Source organism: Uloborus diversus, chromosome 4 (assembly GCF_026930045.1).
Source record: "Uloborus diversus isolate 005 chromosome 4, Udiv.v.3.1, whole genome shotgun sequence".
Classification (NCBI taxonomy): domain Eukaryota; kingdom Metazoa; phylum Arthropoda; class Arachnida; order Araneae; family Uloboridae; genus Uloborus; species Uloborus diversus.
This window is the reverse complement of record NC_072734.1, coordinates 161,986,673-162,006,633: the sequence shown is the minus strand read 5'-3', so window position 1 is coordinate 162,006,633 and position 19,961 is coordinate 161,986,673. Positions and strand designations below refer to the sequence as shown.

At 34.1% G+C, this 19,961-nt stretch overlaps 1 protein-coding gene across 1 annotated transcript in view; it reads right to left on the bottom strand.

The window, feature by feature from the left end:
- LOC129220961 (guanylate cyclase 32E-like) overlaps positions 1 to 19,961 on the bottom strand; it is a 207,724-nt gene that overhangs the window by 70,050 nt on the left and 117,713 nt on the right. Inside the window, exons 3-4 of the mRNA XM_054855396.1 lie at positions 5,362 to 5,671; positions 3,467 to 3,613 (exon numbers count right to left, since the gene is read on the bottom strand). Coding sequence (XP_054711371.1) covers positions 3,467 to 3,613; positions 5,362 to 5,671 — 457 coding nt within the window. The remainder of the gene's footprint in view (positions 1 to 3,466; positions 3,614 to 5,361; positions 5,672 to 19,961) is intronic.

Sequence of the window (19,961 nt, the reverse complement as noted above, 5' to 3'; positions counted from 1 at the left end):
AATGAGAATGGGACAGTTCCTAAAGTTGACATTTTTAGATGAAACAGGTATTTTAAGCACTACCAATTTTTTCTAACATAACTTAGAATGATATTTCCTGTTTTAAGAAGAATGGGAAACTCATTTTAACTTATTTTAAACTAGCGGCCCGTCCCGACCTTGTTCGGGTTCAAAAGCGATGTATCTTTTTAAAAAAAATATTATGCAGGTACTTATAAACGCGCAAATTATATGCAAATACTATGCAGTCAATTTCAAATTTAATAGTGAGCAACAGTTTTTGTTACGTTTTTATGAGGTTTGAAACAAAATGATTTACCCTTTTTCCTGATCAAGAGAGACCAACACATAATTCCCACTGAGCAATATAATCTTCCCATATGTGACGTTCATAAGAACTTTTCATTGGAAGTTGTAATCACTTAAATTGGGAAAGAAAATATGCAAGGACCATAAGGATGCAAGGAATATGAGCCAACGGATCTGCTGCAGGTGATGTAATTACAACACTCTAAGTCTAAATAATAATATTCCGTAGTGATTTTAATTAAGGTTTGAACTGAATTGCATATGTTAGGCAAACTAAAGCTGCACAATAAAATTATTGGGATATTGCCTTTAATTTTAAAAGCATGAAGAAAGGTCCTGGGAAGTTAAAGTAATTAAGGAATTCTTTTAGATGTTGCACAGCGTTGGGGGCAAAAACTATAGCCCTCTCGCATATCCAGTGTAATTTTTTTGACAGCCTTTTTTCAGGATAAACATTGAGGATCAAATCATTCAGAGAGAATTTCCCAACTCATCTATTTTGATAAGACACCCTTTTTCAGGTATTTTTACTTACTTGTCATAAAAGACTGTAGTAATGCTTACCACCATCTCCTAAACGGGTCTTTGGTTTGTTCTTGAAATAGAGATTGTAAAGGTGACGACCTTAATTAGACGAAGTATATCTGCACGTGTTCCTCTAGGGTACCACAGAAAGAGTCTGGTAAAAGTCACCGTCAAATACGAAGGTGACATCGCTCATAATTTCGTTGGAACCTTAGTGTCCCTTATAGGGTTCTATCTGAGACTTCTATAGCCGAAAAGTGGCTCATCGAACATTCGTCCTGCATTATGTGACACCCTCTTGAAGAAATTCTCCCAACTGCCCGTTTTTTCTTGTGGATCATACAGATCTAATTGAAGGAGATTTTCAAAGTAATTAAATGTAGAATGGTCAGTTTTTCCACCAAGTAAAGTCCTGGCAGTTTCGTGAAAAACCATCGCAAAAGCTTATTGATCAAACTTTGGATAGCGTTGAATTTATTAAGTTTTTCCATTTCCACCGGGAATGCTGAAAAACATTTATTTGCGTTTTTTAATTACGCATTATTGCTGATTTTCATGCATGTACCAATCTTTTTTACTTTCTTCTACATCTAATATATAGAATTGGGATTTCGGAGTTGGATTCGTGCAAATTTTCGAATTTTGACGCATTCGAATGTTTTGAGGTGTGCTGAGTCCATTCGACCATTTTTGGAAAATGTGTGTGTGTGTGATCAGTTTTTTGTGGCCGCTCTACAGCAAAAACTACCACATGAAATCGAACGCAATTTGGTACACATACGTGCCCCTATATGAACTTGTGCCATTGGTTTTTGGCGCGAATTCCTCCAAGGGGGGTGGAGCAATGGGACGTTTCTTGAGTTAAGCGTGCTTGCTATAACCCAGGAAGTAACTAGCGGAATCAAACAAAATTTGGTCCATATGTTGCCCTTAACAGGAACAGGTGCTGATTCAATTTTGGTGTCAATAGCTCAAACGGGGGTTGAGTTATAGAACGTTTTTGTCGTCAATAGTGACTGCTGTATCTCAAGAAATAACGAACGGAATCAAACAAAAATTTATCGGCAAGTAGCCCTTAGAGGGTATAGAGCTGATTTTATTTTGGTGTCAACAACTGAAAAGGAGGTGGCGCAATCAAACGTTCTTTTTTTCTATTGTGAGTAACATATCTCAAGAAGTAATGCTACGTTCTGGATGAAATTTGGAATAGATGTGAATCCATATGTAAACAGGCGTTGGCTCAATTTTGGCGCCAATCGCTCCAAGAGGCGCTATTTTTTTTTTGGCAAATAAAAATAGCTTTATTAATGCAACAGTAAGAAAGATAAATCGTAATAAACTGTCGTCTGCGTATTTCTCGTGATATGCAGAAACACTTTAAATACGGAACACGTTAAATCGGGGTTTTAATGTACCAATAGTAAGAAAAAAATGTAACATTAAAGGAACATTTTAATTATAAGCATGTTCTGAAAAGGAAGCAAAAAAATAGTTGAAAGAAAAGTTTTAAGAACACTTATCATTTCACTAATTTAATCAGAGTAATTAATATTACGAAAGAAATTAGTCTTTATTAGAATAAATAAAATAAAGAGAACATATATAAATGTGTATTTATTTGCTACCAAGGGAATTTCTCACTTTAAGCTAAGCTAGGCTAGTCAGCTGGAAAATGGCAAACCAGAATTTCCGTTAATATTTTTTTTTATTAATATAGCTTCTAATGAAGAAAAACTGAGCAAAGAAAATATTTATCATTAAATTTCTCGAAAGCGTGACAGAAAAGTTGATATATTTAACTAAGTGTGTCTAATCTACTTTCTTGCAACAAATAATTTATCACATGCGAAGAATTTTAGTCAAACTGTAGGTAAAAAAGGTATTGTGTTTAAAGCTAGATCATCAAGTATCGATTTTTATTCCAAAAAATATTATCGTCGCCTCAGAGCAACACAAAGACATATAATCCCAGAAATATCACTAAAATATCTTACTGTTGCTCTGAGGCGACGATATACCGATGCATTTAATTAGGGTTTCCATGCTGCGCCGAACTCAATCCCGCGGGATTTCGGGATTGTAAAGAGTCACTCCCACGAGATTGACTTCATTCTTTTAAAAGTTTAATTTTAATGTCAAATAGAAAAAGTTGTGCTTTTTTGGAAGGAATGCTTTTGTTACTTGAATTAGTAGTTTCCTCGAACTCCCTATACACCAAATGTAGAATACTACAAAGCCACATCCCGATTTGCAACTACCATTCAACGATCAGATATGAGGCAGTGAGAAGCAAAGGGATGCCAGTAGCCAAATTAAAATTTGGAGATAACCAGTTCAAATATAGGTGAACCTCTCCTCTGTCTTGGGGCAAGAGATAGTACCAGTGGCCCTGGTAGGTTCCGTTATACAGCATGATTTAGAAAAACTTTTCAATGAAAGCCTACCTAGGAACTTATCTTTAAATGTGTTTTACTACTTTAAACTTGAAAATATCCGCTTTCATCCCTTTGCTTCTCATTGCCTCATATATATTTTTGAACTGAACTATAAATGATTTCGTTGGTCTCTAACTTACAACATAAATATTACCCAACGCAAACCATCAAAATGCTATTAAAAACTGGTGACTTACCTTTTAAATATTTAGTGGGATGTTCAGATTCATATTGCTCGATGTCGACTCCAACAACAAAATACTCTCCGTTTTCCAAAAGACCTTTCTTGTGCAGGCTCATCATCAGACCCAAGTGTTCAAAATGAAAACCCAGAATGACATAAACTGAGCAAAAGCATGAAATAAAGTTAGCAACTGTTGCTTTTTGGATTAGAACCAAACTTTAAAATGCTTAAATTAAACCAACAAACTCAAATTAACTCTTGAAACTTTAAAATGCACCTTTACATTATTAGGTCAATCCTGGGAGAAAAGACGAAATGCCCCTTCTCATTTGAATGCTATTTACAAAATTTTGTGAGTGGGCGGTTTTCATGTTAAACTGAGCATCAGTTTTAAAATTTCAAACAACAACCTCCTTTTTTCATCACAGATTTGTAATCAACATTAGAATTCAACTTTGCACATCAATTTTCGGGTAATTTAGTTCAGCTGCGGCTTTACAATTTTATTGAAAAAAAACTCCACCTCGTAGTTTTATAAGATTTTTCTACGTTTTAACTCAAAATATGTATAGTAGGGTCCCCTGCTCACTGCCGCTCACCAACCCCGAAGATTGCTTCGTAATCGTATTTGGGTTGCGAATATTTAAAGTGCCTGTTAAGAAGAATCAGATTAAAATGCACGTTACGATTAGAACAAAGTAAAAATTGCGCTCCCCTTCCCGTAGAAAATAGAGTTTCAGTAAAGAGCTCATTAAATTTAGAAAAACATTAAAATCCGACTCCAACCCGAAGACAGGAAGACACTTGATAAAAATACGTATAACAAAACTGTTTTTAAAGAAGCGCTTCAAAGAGCACTCCTTCCCCAAGGAGTTGAAGTATTTCACCCGTCATACCATGACGGGCGAAAATTGATTCTACTTTGAACGAAGCAATGACCTGTTTGGTGATATTTTGATAGTTGAAATTTGAATCCTAACTCCAATGGATGAACCCTAAACTCCAGTAGGTAGCGTTCATTGTTGACCATTCTTTCGTTTCTTCATTCCCCTGAAATGAGTTTTACCAGTAAAACAGTTAAGTTACCGGATCCAATTCAGCCTTGTCAAAGAGCATTTCCCTGCCATGCCAAACATTACCAAAAAATATTATCAAATTATCATGATATGGCGCGTGTTTCACTGTTGGTGACGTCAGGAGCGTTACTTGATCAGTGAATTCGCAGTTATATGTATGAGGATTGCGTGATTTCCTGATGCTACAGATTGAGAGCATCTGCTTTATAGACTTTTAAAGTCGTAGAGTTTTTTTTTTTTTTTTTTTTTTTTTTTTTTTGAGCAATTACTATTTTTTATTGTTCTCACTTGACGTCCTTGATGCTGTGGTTCCTTTTTCAGCTTGGACCAGGGGCCCCTGCAGCACCACCGCCCACCAGCGCAGCTCCTCTGGTCCTAAGCACTGTCCCACGGAATCCACTTCTGCTGGGCGGTGGCGTTCATGTCCTATACACGCATGCTCATACACATACACACTCACACACGCGCGCGCCTTTACACACATACACACTGCTACGTGCATACTTGTAAGCCTACACACACACACACACTTAACTGTACGCACGTAACCACCCAGGAGGAGGGATATGCTTGGGGAGGAGGGGGAGAGCCGTTTCTAGAAACAATCACTCCAATGAGTAGGGTCTTGTCGCAACTCGTGATTGCGAAAAACATAATTTGAATTCAAAGTTCCAGAATTCAAATTAGAGTTGATTGGGGAAGGTGGGTCACATTTCTTTTTTTTTTCTTTTTTTTTTTTTTTTTTGATTCTCCCTTCAGGCACCACAACAACAAAAAATGTCCTTAAAAATTTTAATATGACTTATTCCAACTAAAACTTAATTGCACTTACTTCTCGTGTCAAGATAAGATTCTTCCACCATATTGTCGAATGGATTCTCGGCATATCCATAATGATATGTAAAAGACCAAGTGCCGACGTATTTGATGTGAATCCCAGCCTGGTCGAGAGTGGTAACTATCGTGCGAGAAACATCCTTGAATGGGCTTTCCGGATTACTGGAGTAGAGAAAAGCCACCTTGAGCCATCGAAATACGTGCAACAGTGAAGCCACAGACCTCGATATTTGAATATCAGGCGGCCGAGTCCGAGCAAAAGTTGGGAAAAGTTTCTTATCCGATGTTTCCGGGCGAGCACAGAACTGAAATTACAAAAGATGAAAGTTCGTTAGGATGAATTTAATGCAAGCGAAAGAATTGGGTTGTTTCCTATTTTTCAAAAAGGATTTATTTATTTATTTATTTTTTGAAAAAGGATGGTCGAAAACATGGGGTGAATTCCTTCCCCCCCCCCCCTCAATTTTTACTTATTTTATCTCTTGAAAAAGTAATCTTAAAAGACGTACAGTCGCTGTTTTCGTTTTCGGTGCTGACGTCACAATTGATAGGATTACCAGGACAAATTTTTCAAAACATTGCCAAACTTCGCCAAATGAATATTTTATTTAACTAACAATTCTCGTTCAGATAATAATTGCTCACAGTGAAAAATCATTAAAAGGCGATGTCTTGCCACTAGGATTCAAGATGGCTGTCTTCACTTGTGATGTCAAAATGATGAAACATCTAGTTCCAGAAATCTAACATTTTTAAATATTAATTAAAAACTAAGTGTTGGGAAAATAAAAGTTATTTTCTGGCTGTTTTTTTTCTTCTGCCTAATTTATCAATTTCAGCAACTAAAAGCAATACTTTTAACTGAAAGAGACACCCACATTGAATTTTTAGAATAACCATGTTACTATATCTTAATATTCCATGGTATTAGCATACATCAAGATTATTTTTATTTCATTGAGAGATAATAAACTGATGAATGCTGAAGATAACGATAATTAGTTACGTTCTTTTTTCAGCCTTTCTTTCCGTTCAGGCAAAATAAATAAGTACAAGCATGAAAAATTAATTATCCCATAAAAGTATTTCTAAAGACAGAAAAAGCAATAATTTATTTCAGTAAATATTTTGGAATGGAAACTTTGTACGTAGGCTGGAGTAACGACCAAATAGTAATGATCAATTCCATACTAAATTTCAAGGGAACATGGAAAGAAAAAAATTATATTCTTTTTTGATTTTTTTTTTTTTTTTTTTTTTTTTTTTTTTCACTAAGAATGTCTGACATTTACTTTAAAAAAAAGTTCCAATTTATAATTTTTATGCAGCTTTAAAGTTCAATTACTACTTATTTTTCCCCATTTTACATAACACTAATAATTTTATTTAAAACATGAAGCGTGAGTAGTATACAGTGTCGTATGTGCGGCGCCTCAGGCAATAGTGATTTCCCCCCTCCCTTCCCCGCCGCTGCGATCTTGGACGGTGGGTCTTTGAGCGCCTTAGGGGGGTATAGCTCCCTCAAATGTGCAGCTGTACGAAAACTGGTTTCTTCTAACTTCTCTCGTGGAGGCTTTTAGGGGATTAGAAGTTGCTGATTGTGAAACGAAATAATTAATTATTCATTACAGATATTAGGCCAATATTATGCAATAAATTAAATATCAATTTTTATTCATGTTTGGGCATATTCGAGCATTAAATTAAAATAAACAACATCTGCGCTCGTGGCCGCGAGGTTAAAGGCGTTCGTTTGCCATCAAGAGAGCTCCGGGTTCGATTCCGACCACCGGAGAAACTCTTGCTACGAGCGCAGATGTTGTTTATTTTAATTTAATGCTCGAATATGCCCAAACATGAATAAAAATTGATATTTAATTTATTGCATAATATTGGCCTAATATCTGTAATGAATAATTAATTATTTCGTTTCACAATCAGCAACTTCTAATCCCCTAAAAGCCTCCACGAGAGAAGTTAGAAGAAACCAGTTTTCGTACAGCTGCACATTTGAGGGAGCTATACCCCCCTAAGGCGCTCAAAGACCCACCGTCCAAGATCGCAGCGGCGGGGAAGGGAGGGGGGAAAGCACTATTGCCTGAGGCGCCGCACATACGACACTGTATACTACTAGCGTGAAAATTCACCTGAATAAGATATTGAGGTGTATTTCCGATTTTGAATGCGTAAAATACTCCTTTAGAGACGTTAAAAATCTTTTATGTGTGTATGTATATACAACTTGTCCCCGTTCAACGCGCAAGACCTCTATTTTCGCAACCGTTAGTCTTAGATGCATACTTCCAGTTGCAAAAACGGTCAAAATAAGACGCAGAGTTAAGACATTAAAAGTTTGAAGTAAAAATTAAAAAAAAAAAACATTAGTGAAAAACGGCCCCTTAGGTCCTCATAATTATTTTTTGGGAAATAATCTTTATTGAAAAATAATATCAACATAAAAACTTGAAACATTTGCAACTAAAATTCAAGATGATATTCAAGTTCAAAATTAGTAGTGGCCATGCAGAAGATGAAGTTGGAACATATCGCTCTTCCAAAAGAATGATATGTTATCGAAGCAAGAAAACAAAAAAACAAAAAAAAAAACATTGCAATTGAGAAATAAATGCAAAATGTTATGCAATGATTCGTGAAAACACACTGAAAAATGTCGTGGAATTTGAATAAATAGACTCTATGTACACATATAATTTGGAACCCTTTTTAGTCGTTATATTTCCCCTCATGCTATTCAGTACGAGTTAAAGTGTTAAAAAACGCTGCGTTTTGCATCTCATTAAATATTGGTCATACAAATGTCATTAATATGTCAAAAACAGTTTGTTTATACTCGAACTGTTTTTTTTTATGCTGGTGATTTCCCTCAATACGATTCAGGGGGACTTGGGAACCAAATAAAAAGTTAAATTTCGTATTTTTTCTCTCGCTTCGAAGTTTTCACTCTGCATCTTATTTTGACCAGTTTTGCAATTGGAAATATGCATCTAGGACTAACGTTTGCGAAAATAGAGGTTATGCAGGTTGAACGGGGACACGCTGTTTACAAATATAAATACAAGGCCCAATTTTAAATTATGGGGCCCGAGCAAGTAAAATATTAGGGGTCCTCATGACATTTTGCGTTTTAATACTGCCCCGCCACACTGAAAATACATTGGAATAAATTAAAGGATATTTTCAAGTATTATATAAACTGAAATTTGTTACATTGTATTGAAACTAAGCGAGGACTTCCATTTTAGCTCATTCTAAGGCTTATTTCCACACTAAATGTACTTTCTTATGCTTATTCAGGTGCGTTTCAGTTAAACGTTTCAGAAATTCTAAGAGGGGTAGGAGGCATCCTGACGACTCGAAATCGTGTAGCAATGTGGGGTCGGAAATGTTTTCCCGACCCGAGAAATTTTTCATATGCCGGGAGTATTCCAGACTATTCGGAGTCCCATGCGCCGAGGATGTGAGGTGCGCATTGTTGCTTGTGGAAAAAACTTCTAACACTTACTTAGACGCATGCACCTTCTGCTTTTTTACATGCAAAATTTAAAAGATTTTTCACTTGCAATCTCCTTCTTTATGATGCTTTAGTGTACAACACCAGTTCAGGAACGCATTTCCGGCCACACATTGCTATATGATTTCAAGTCGTCAGCATACCCCCTACACCTCTTAAAAGTTCTAAAACGTTTAACTGAAACACCCTGTATGTATGACAAATTTGAGGTGATCTTCTTAAACCTCTAGTTTTACACAAATCTATTTTTTCAAACAAAAACTTCTTGAACGACAGTTTTTTTTTTTTTTTACTTTTCGGCTTTTGCTTGGCTTTTGAATTTTCGCTAAATTTTTGGCAGACAAATTCACTTTCAGATTATACGAAAATTAATAGATTGGTTTATGCTTGGAAATATACAGTGATAGTACTCGATAAAAATAAAAAAAATTTGATTTGGGGAAATAAATCTCTGAAACATAAGAATCCACAATTCCTTCATTACCAAATATTTTCTTAAATAACTGTAAATCTTAAAGAAAATACAAAAACCAAATAATAGAACTAGAGAGCCTATGAACTGAGGGGGCCCTGAAGTAGTCCCCTATTTTCTTTTAAAAATAGTTATTTATTTTTTAGTTGGCATGTGTAGATTATCCGAAAGAAACCACGAATTAAGAGCGTCAATAGTTTAACAAACAAACAGTTCTCAAACAAAAATTAGACAGAAAATTTTTAATTACATTTTGCGATGATGTTTTTTATTTCATCACAGATTAGTTGGTAAGCATGACGCACACTACATTCATTACTACTATGTTCAGCATAACATCTACAGTAATTCCACGACAAAACAAAAAAAAAAGCTATTGCCAATTTCTTGTTTTAATTGCTTTATTCTTGTTTACCACGGCGATTTTGTGCCACCTAATTGAAACTATTTTAATTAACTTCGATCTGATGCAGCTATGTGAAGAATTTAAATTAAAATAGTAGGAAAAAAGTGTGAGGGTTTGTCCTTTTTTTTTCTCTAGTAAAAGAATTGTAGTTTGTTCATTAAAATTGTTACTAGTGCTTCGAAGTGTAATGAGATTTCGCTTCATGGAGTACAAAAATGTTTTGAATTGCGAAAACATTCCATGAATTCAGTAGCAGTATAAAAATAAAATTATAATGAGTTATACATATCATTTTATAAAGCTGTTGTTAATGCCTCAGTTTAACGCCAAGAATTTTTTTGTTTCATTTTTACTTCCTTTTACAAAAGAGGAAGTATTGTATTCGCGAAAACATTTTCACTCAAAAATCGACCTTAATTTCCTTTTTTCTCCCCCCGAATGAATGTTGAGTTTTTTTTTTCGACCCGACCACACGTGCATATATAGCTAAGAACGTATAGACGCCCGAAACATTCATTTTAACGATTTCCGAGTTAATTACAACGAGTTTTCTCGTGACGTCTGTATGTACGTATGTATATGAATATGTGCGTATGTATGTCGTATAACTCAAGAACGGTATGTCCTAGAAAGTTGAAATGTGGTACGTAGACTCCTAGTCGGGTCTAGTTGTGCAACTCCCCTTTTGGTTGCATTCGGGTGTTTTTAAAGGGGTCTTTTGCACCTTTTTTGGGGGGGGGGGGAATCATTGTTAATTTCGGTGCAAACTCAAGTGGTGTTATAATTTGGTGGACACTTGGCGATACATTGCCTGTATTTTGGTCGCTAGGTTTAGTCGCCAACTTGGCGACAAATTTGGCGATTTTTTTTTAAATCTGGTTTCAATTTAACCACTGTTGGTGATATTTAGAGAGTTAACTATTGAATCACATTAAAATTTCCATAATGGGGAAATAACATTAAATTGGTGTAAAAGGAAGTCATGTGGTGCACACATCAGCTCGTTTCCTGTTGCAATTCAATTTTTCGTTTAAAGATCAGTCCCATTTTCTTCAAAACAAAGAAAAAAAAAGCAAATTTTTTGTTTCACAGAATTTTTGTTTTAGTTCCTGAGTCATATTAGGGTGAATCTTGTACTGAATTATTAATTTTTAATTTCTGTACCTCAAAGCCAGACTGACGCAAGTTGAAAAATTACGATCTTATTCCGGATCGAGCCATGTGAACGTAACTCTTTGAAACAAATCTTTTATTTTTTTACCAGGGTCAAAAGAGCTGTGTCCCATCCTTTGCATACGCGAGAAAAAAGTTTTTCCTCTCTCCTGTAAAATTACCATAATGTGACTTACGTCCGTCTGGCTCTGAAGTACAGATTAAACTCAATAAAACTAATTTCCTTCAACTAATACGCAAATATTTTGTGCATGATATTTGAGCTTAATTAATTCAACTAATACAACCCTATTCGTAAATAATGTATGAATCGACTTCAAAAAAACTCAGTTTATCTTTAGTTCTATATAACTGCACTGCAAAAAAAAAGTCATGCATTTTTCAGCAAAAGTTGTTGTTACCTTGGCTGCCAGAAACTTTTGCTGTATATTTCCCAAAGTGCTGTTACTGACGTTGCTGTAAATATTAAAAGCTTACTGATTTACAAGAACTAAATAAATACTAGCTTTTCGCATCTGTTACGTGTGGCAATATCAATGTTATTGATACGGAGTAAAAAAGAATTGACTGCCAAAAAAGTAGCGAGGGTTACAGTCAGAACTACCATCTCAATTGCATCGAGCCATCGTTCTGACCCCTCGGCCACTGAGGCGTCTTCAATCGCAGATAACACCATCTGCATTAACTCATGTAAGTGTTGCTGTTGTCGCAGGACTTTGTGAAAATTTGTGTAAAGCAGGAGTTGAATTGGTAACATGGCTCGCATCCTTACAAAAAAAGTTCTAATTTCATAGTACGAAGTGCTTTCAAATGAGCTGCAGTGAGTGAAAAAATACAACAAAAGCTGCGGTAAAAATTAAATAATTTTTCACATTGTGCAGACAAGATATGAAAATTGACAAAGAGCTTTGAAAACTCTTGATTGATACAAAGAACTAAATACCGTATAAAACGATACAAAAAAACAAGAAGTGAAACAAAATTATGAGCCTACGGTAATCATAATAGTAAATTAAAGAGTGCGGCAAAAAAAAAAACTCGGATAAAGTCATCGAATGAAAGTAAATTAATTTATTTTTAATGAGTATGAGGAAATCAATTTATAATCAATCTCCCAGTTTATGTTTTGTTTCTTGGCATTTTTACAATGTCAAGCAAAAGATCTGCTTTTTTAAAGCTGTTTAACCAAGGAGAATGAGTTTGTTTGCTTGATGAACTTCGACAAACTGTTTGAGGCAATATTACGTTTCAAGGAGACTGAAAATAATAGCTTACTTCCAAGAAGCGCGCAAAAACGTATAATGAACACTTCTGTTAATCGTAAGGCCCAACAAAAAGTGAGTTAAATGAAATCCTTGGGTTTCCATGAGAGAGGTCGTAGGTGGAACGGGACTAAGAGAACGATCAGTGCGGCTAAGGGCAAAAACAGAGCTCAGACAGAAGCTTTACAAGTTCCAAAAAGTTCAGCCTTTTTCTGAAGAAAACAAACTGGTGTTGCTCCAAATATGCCAAAAACTTTTGAGACGGGTCGCAAGCCACCGCTGGGGAGAGATTGCTTTCACAGATGAGCAGCTCTTAATCTTTCAACCAGCTTATAACTCTCAGAACGATTAGGATTTGGTTTGTAGACACTCCATGCACCTTGACAAATGCTGAACATCGCCAAAAGCCAAAGTTGGTCTTTATGTTGCGGAATTTGCACAAGTGACAAAGAAAAAATCTCTTGTTTTGGGGGATAAGGGCGTTGAAATGAATCAAAAAGTGCACCAACGGGACAATTTAGAAGCTGTTGTACTTCTGTGAGCCAATACCCACTTGGGCAATGTAGACCGAACGCTCCTTTTAGAAACTCTGCAACAGTTTACTTTTCCAAAGAGATAAGAGTGCAAGCCGAAAAGTGCAAGGTGAATTTTTCTGATATGATATCTGTAGAATGAGCACCCCACTCGCTAGACCTCAATCCCATGAATTACAGTGTGTTGCCCACTTTGGAGTATAGGTTCTACCCTAACTCTCTAAATCAATTTCTTTGGCGTAAATATGATAGATTAAAGGTAGGAGACTTGCGACCAATGGCTAAAATTTCAATAAGCGGTTGCGCTTCTGCATCACTGCAAACGGCGGCCAGTTTGAAAACAGTTAATTTTCTTGATTGCTTAAGGTCTACTAAAATGACTATTGGTTGTGTTTTTTAATTTAGTTATCTTCAGTATTATTACTAATAATAAAGCTGAAAGTCTCTCTGTCTGGATCTCTGTGAAGCGCATAGCGCCTAGATCGTTCGGCAGATTTTCGTAAAATTTGGCAAAGTTAGTTTGTAGCATGGGAGTGTGTACCTCGAAGCGATTTTTTGAAAATTCGCTTTTGTTCTTTTTCTATTCCAATTTTAAGAACATTTTCCGAAGCAAAATTATCATAAGATGGACGAGTAAATTACGAAATTATCATGACGTGGAATGGGAGAGCGAATTAACATAGCAAATTATCGAGAAATTCATCATCCATTATTTGTAAATATACAGGCGAACCAAATGACCTTTTAATTTTCTACTATGGGCAAAGCCGTGCGGGTACCACTAGTTTTCAATAAAGTTGAATGAAAAATTGCTTGTTTGGGTTTTTTGCCGCAATTTGTATATCTATTTAAATCTTCTTATGATTTAACAACAGAAACATTGCTAGAGGTTTTTAAACACGTGAAAATACTGTTTGATACATATTTTAAAGGAGTGAAATTCGTTTCGGAGGAGTGAAATATATGAAAACAGTAAATACTGTCTGACCACGGATTGTATGGAAAGACAAACATCCGTTTTACAGCCGAAAATGGACGAATCTATTACTTTTTAGCGATGCCAGTTTTTGCAGAAGCAGAGTCTCATTCAAATGAACGGAATACCGGCATTTAATGAAATTTGGCACAAAGTTACTTTGTAGCAATGGGGGTGTGCACTTCGAAGCGATTTTTCAAAAATTCGATTTTGTTCTTTTTCTATTTCAATTTTAAGAACATTTTCCGGAGCAAAATTATCATAAGATGCACGAGAAAATTACGATATTAGCATGACGTGGAATGGGAGAGCGAATGAACATAGCCAATTGACGAGAAATTAGTCATCCATTATTTGTAAATATACAGGCGAACCGAATGACCTTTTAATATTTAACTACGGGCAAAGCCGTGCGGATACCACTAGTGTAGAATAAAATTAATATTTCTTACCTAAGCAAACACTTTTTATTTTTTTTACATTTGAAGTATTTTTAGGAAATAACATTGTACATTTGTATTTTCCAGCAAACTATTGCTTGTACTACATAAATCACTAACATGTTTTGAAAAATGCTTCTTTTTATATTTTCGTGAACAGCTTCGTTCCTTTATGCATTAATTCTTTAAAATAAAGTTCAAAATTTTTGATGTTTATCACGGCAAATGTTGTTGATGATCAATAAATTCCATTTGCCTGGAGGATTTAGAAAATTAATTATTTTTCTTGTCAAAACAACAAGTGCCTTCTGTTTTCTGACTCTGGATATTTGTAGTAACGCTCAGAAGAAAAGAATTTTGTTTGCTTTGCTTGTTGATTCAAATTTATATTTTCGCGTAACGGGTTCAAAGAGACAAATATCTTTTCCAGAACAAATTTTAACTTAGCTTACATTAATTTATGCAAACTCTTGCTTTTATACTGAGTTGAGTAGACTACACTGTCAGCGCTACACCAGTTTCTTTCTTTCTATTATGGAAGTATTTTAAAAGCTCTGATCCGAATGATAATTTAGAAACAAAATAGTCAAAGAAAGAGAGTAAAGAATTTCCTATCGCAAGTATAGGGAAATTATTGGAAATATAGTTTTATAGAAAATTTAAGTAGATATTACGATGCTTATATAAAAGTCTTCTAAATTAAAAAAAAAAGTTATAACAGTTAAAATTAGTCATTATTATAAAAGTTAAAAGTTATTATAAAAGTTAAACATATTGCTCTTTGACGTATTTTAGAGGACAGGTGTCCCTCGTATAACATGGTTAATTATCGTTCCGTGAAGTATCAAAACCGTGTTATACGAGACTTTTTTAAGAATAACATTTTTACTTATTTTTAATACTAATTATGTACGTGCAGTTGAAAAATCAGGTTAAGATGTATCGTGTTGTATCGAAACCGTGTTACACGAGACTTAGAAGTAAATGTAAATCAAGGGATGTGTACCGTGTTGTATCGAAACCAAGTTTCATTAAAAGAAAGTAAAGTATTAGAGTTATTAGCAAAAATTATTAGAATGTATTAAACAAAAATGACATTTCATCTTCTTTACTAATAATAAAGCAGAAAGTCTCTCTGTCCGGAGGATGTCTGTAGGATGTCTGTGACGCGCATAGCGCCTAAACCGTTCGGCCGATTTTCATGAAATTTGGCACAAAGTTAGTATGTAGCATGGGGATGTGCACCTTGAAGCGATTTTTCGAAAATTCGATGTGGTTTTTTTTATTCAAATTTTAAGAAAAAAAAAACTATCATAAATTACGAAATTATCATAACGTGGAATCGTACCATGGGCGCAAGCCAATGGGTGAGATACGAAATTATCATAACGTGGAACTGTAACGTCGGTACAAGCCAATTGTCGAGAAAATTCACCATACATTATTTGTAAATATATACAAGCGAACCAAAAGACCTTTAATTTTTCTATTACGGGCGAAGCCGTGCGGGTGCCACTAGTTTATAAATATAACATTCGTGTTGTTTTAAAACCATGAAGCATTAAATTAAAGTTTCGTACCGTGTAATATCGAAACCGTGTTGTAGAAGTACCGTGTTATACGAGGGACGTATGTATACGATAATAGTGATTCCTTCCATAACAAAAGCAAAGGAGAAATTGGAAGGTCAAATGTGAATTATTTTAGTTTTTACAATTAGAGCGTTTGACGTTTTGCATTTCACAAATTAACAAAAAAATGTAATGTTTTTCGAATTTTATTTTTTCCACATTCTAAATTTTTGTTTAAAGTTCAAAACATGAAAATTCGCTTGACAAAACTTTTAGCTGCCTTTCCAATTGAGAAGGTGAGAAGCGAAGGGATGTATAAGTGGCAAAATAAAAAATTTGGAGATAATCAGTACACATGGTAGGTGAACCTCTCCTCTGTCTTGGGGCAAGTGATGGTACTAGTAGCCCTGGTAGTTGCTGCTATACTGCATGATTTAGAAAAAAAATCAATGAAAGCCTACCTAGGAGCTAATCTTTAAACGCGTTTTACTCAAAACTTGAAAATGTCCACTTGCATCCCTTTGCTTCTCACTGCCTCAATTGTTAATCTTAAATTGCGCTTGGGCAGAGTTTAAAATGTCTCTACTAATCACAGTGCTTCAAGATTTAGCAAATTCGTTATGTGTTCACACAAATTTAATTGGAAATATTTGTGATTCATTAAAGACTGAAATTTCAGACACAGTTTTGCTCAATGCATTCATTATAACTGCATTAATATCATAAATCCAAACATTTTGAAACTTTTATTGCGTAATAAAGCGGCTTATGGTGTGCTTCCGAATCTCTAATTCCCCTAATTAAACAGCGAGACTAAATAAGAACAAATTTCAAAGACGAACAATTCCTTATAATCAAATAAAATGCTTTTAAATTTAATCAAATCAAATTTTTCAAATGCGTAAAGCTCTGGCGCTTCTGTACAACATAATCGTAAACGGTTAATAAGCAAACTGATAAAATCTATTCCTGACTGCCGAAATGAAAGCCATTTCAAAAAGTTAGTTCTGAACATTAACCTAGCGTTATATTAAAACGCGGGAGGGGAGAGAAAATAAGTTGTTTTGTTTTCTTGAACGTTATATATTTTTTTTTAATTTTTAGATCCGTTTAGAAAATTACTTTCATTACATCATCAAAAAAAAAAAAAAAAAAAAAAAAAACGAACAGCACTCAATCGTGAAACACAATAATTTTTTGAAATGAATGATCCCAGATAATATCTTTAAAAGTTGCATGATTGCACAATTTCACTCACTGAAAAATATGAAACCACAATAACATCTTTGAAAACAAAACAATAAAAAAGCAGCTCAATAGCTACAGTTGGGGCACACCTAAACTTGCAACCTTGTGGGGGGAACGCAGTCCTAGCCATTGCATTATCACGCTGCCAGGTACGGTTTATAGACAATTGACGCATTTAAAATTTAACTAACAATTTTATCGCTCTGCAAATAGTATAAACTGAGGTGTAAGTTTTTTCATTGATAAACGTTGTTTACACTTATAGTTATATATTGTACTTGCGCTCTATATTTTTCGTTTTAAAGCTCACGAGTATTATGATAGTTATTTCAAATTTTCCAGAAAATCTGTAAGAAATTCTGATATTGTATGGGGCTTTAAATCGACATGAAGCTGAGAGAAAATATTTTATACTTTTTAGTTCATTTTTTAAAAAAATGGTACTTAAAAGTGGAAAATGTCCACTATTTTTTTAATGGGGTAAAGTAAAAAGTAATTTTTTTTCTATTGAAAAATTTTCTATTCGATTATGAAAAATATTTTTGATCAAATGAATCAGTAAATAAAAGGTTGTATGAACAAATGAAAAGATAATGAAACAGTAAACGAATAATTAAGTAAATTAATTAATATGTGAAGACAAATAAATGAGAGTAAAAGGGTGAATAAGTAAAAATAATGGAATGAATGAACAAATGCATGAACTACTAAGTGGTGGAATGTAAATTTATTAATTACTAAATGAATACGTAAGTGATTTAGTAAATGATTTGAGTGAGTAAGGGTCATTCTACAAAAAACGCGCTTTTATAGGTCCAGGGTGGTTAGTTTCAACATATTTATTTTTAAGCACTTTTTTTATGAGATTTAGAAAAGTATAACAATTTTTGAAAATGATCAATACAAATTAATGTTGTTATAAAAAATTTTAAATGTTTTTTTCACTGAACGGAGTGATACTTGTATTCCTCCGTTACATGTCCTATCCTAACACATTTCTTCCCATGTACTTTTTCATTTATTTACTCAATACAAAAAAATATAACAGATTTAATAGTGAAATTTAAATCATTTGGTGTTTTTTAATAGGTTAAAAGAATTATGTTTTAAAATAAAAAAATATATAGCATTCATAAATCTTTTGAATCATTGTCACAGTATTTCTTGTATCCTCCGTTCAGGATTTAATTAAGTAATAGAATTTCCTATAGACGGCAGTACTGGCAGCTCATTACAGAGGTTTAGAATCACAAGTTTCACGAAGTTAGAATCACTTTTAAATTGTGGGTCTTCATAGTGAAGCTAAAGAACTTAGTGTGAAAGAATTTCAGCATTATTCTCTTTGAAGCCAAATAGGTCCTTCACTTTGTGTATCCTCCATTCTTCAGTTAAAAAGGACAGAATTGTTTGTGTACAAAAAAAAAATTATAGTTAAAATTGAATCACTCTTTTAAAAGTAAATTCTAAATAACATGTTGCGTTAACATTAAATCAACACAATGATCATAGCAAAACATAAGTATTTGTATCCTCCGTTTCTCTATCCTCCGTCACAGTATAGATGTAATGGAGGATATACAATCAGAAATTGAGCATACAACTTTCTTTAAAAATCCATTTTAAGAAAGATGTGTACATTTTAATCAGTTCATATCGTGTTCCTCATACAAGATGCAATGTTTATTTAAATGAAAAGTTTAAAAATAACATTTAAAATATATATTTACTATCCTTTACCCTCCGTTTACATCCAAAATTTTAACTACAAAAGAAAGTTACAAAATAACCAATGAAGAATGTGACTAACTGTGTGAGAGTAAAAATTTGTCTAAAAGGTTCTAAAGGTTTTAACAATATAAATTAACTTAAAAAAAAATTGAAGATTTTTTTTTTCGTGAATTCCAACTTTAAAAACCTGCGTTTTTTGTATAATGACCCGTAAACGAAAGAGGTTATTTCATTTTTCCCCATCCAGTTTGCCCCGCACGTACTTGACTAATAGTGAAAAATATTTTAGAAACAAATAAACTTAATATTAACTAAATAAATACTGCTCTGAATGTTGAGAGATTTTAATTAATATTTAAACTGTAAATAACAAGAACTGTACCATTTTATTACATTACTAGTGGCACCCGCACGGCTTCGCCCGTAATAGAAAAATTAAAGGTCTTTTGGTTCGCTTGTATATTTACAAATAATGTATGGTGAATTTTCTCGCCAATTGGCTTGTACCGACGTTACAGTTCCACGTTATGATAATTTCGTATCTCGCCAATTGGCTTGTGCCCATGTTACGGTTCCACGTTATGATAATTTCATAATTTATGATAGTTTTTTTCTTAAAATTGGAATAAAAAAAGAACCACATCGAATTTTCGAAAAATCGCCTCCAGGTGCACACCCCCATGCTACATACTAACTTTGTGCCAAATTTCATGAAAATCGGCCGAACGGTTTAGGCGCTATATGCTCGTCACAGGCATCCTACAGACATCCTACAGACATCCAGACATCCAGACATCCTCCGGACAGAAAGACTTTCAGCTTTATTATTAGTAAAGAAAAATAATTTCTGACTTACGACAAATGCCTAGTATTAAAATAAGGATATCAATTTTTGAAAATCGTCTGTAATATCCTATGCTTTAATCTTCAGTGGTATTTTTTTTCTCCTTCCTGGAATAAATTGCATGTGCTACTACAGACTTAAATTATTAGCAGATAGGTAGCACTAAAAGCAGAGAAAATATTTCACCATTTCACTTTGCCCCTCATTCCCCCTACTAATACTGATTTTCTGAAAGTAATTAAAAAGGTTGACAACCCAAACTGGCACTCTGACAGAGCACGTACAATAAAAGTTTTCAAAAAAGGCTCGAAGCGGAAACTTCGGTAGAAAACCTTTTAATTGTATTGATTTATTTTCCTCGGCATTTATTGAAGATTTCAATTTTATAGGTTGTACATTTTTATACATTT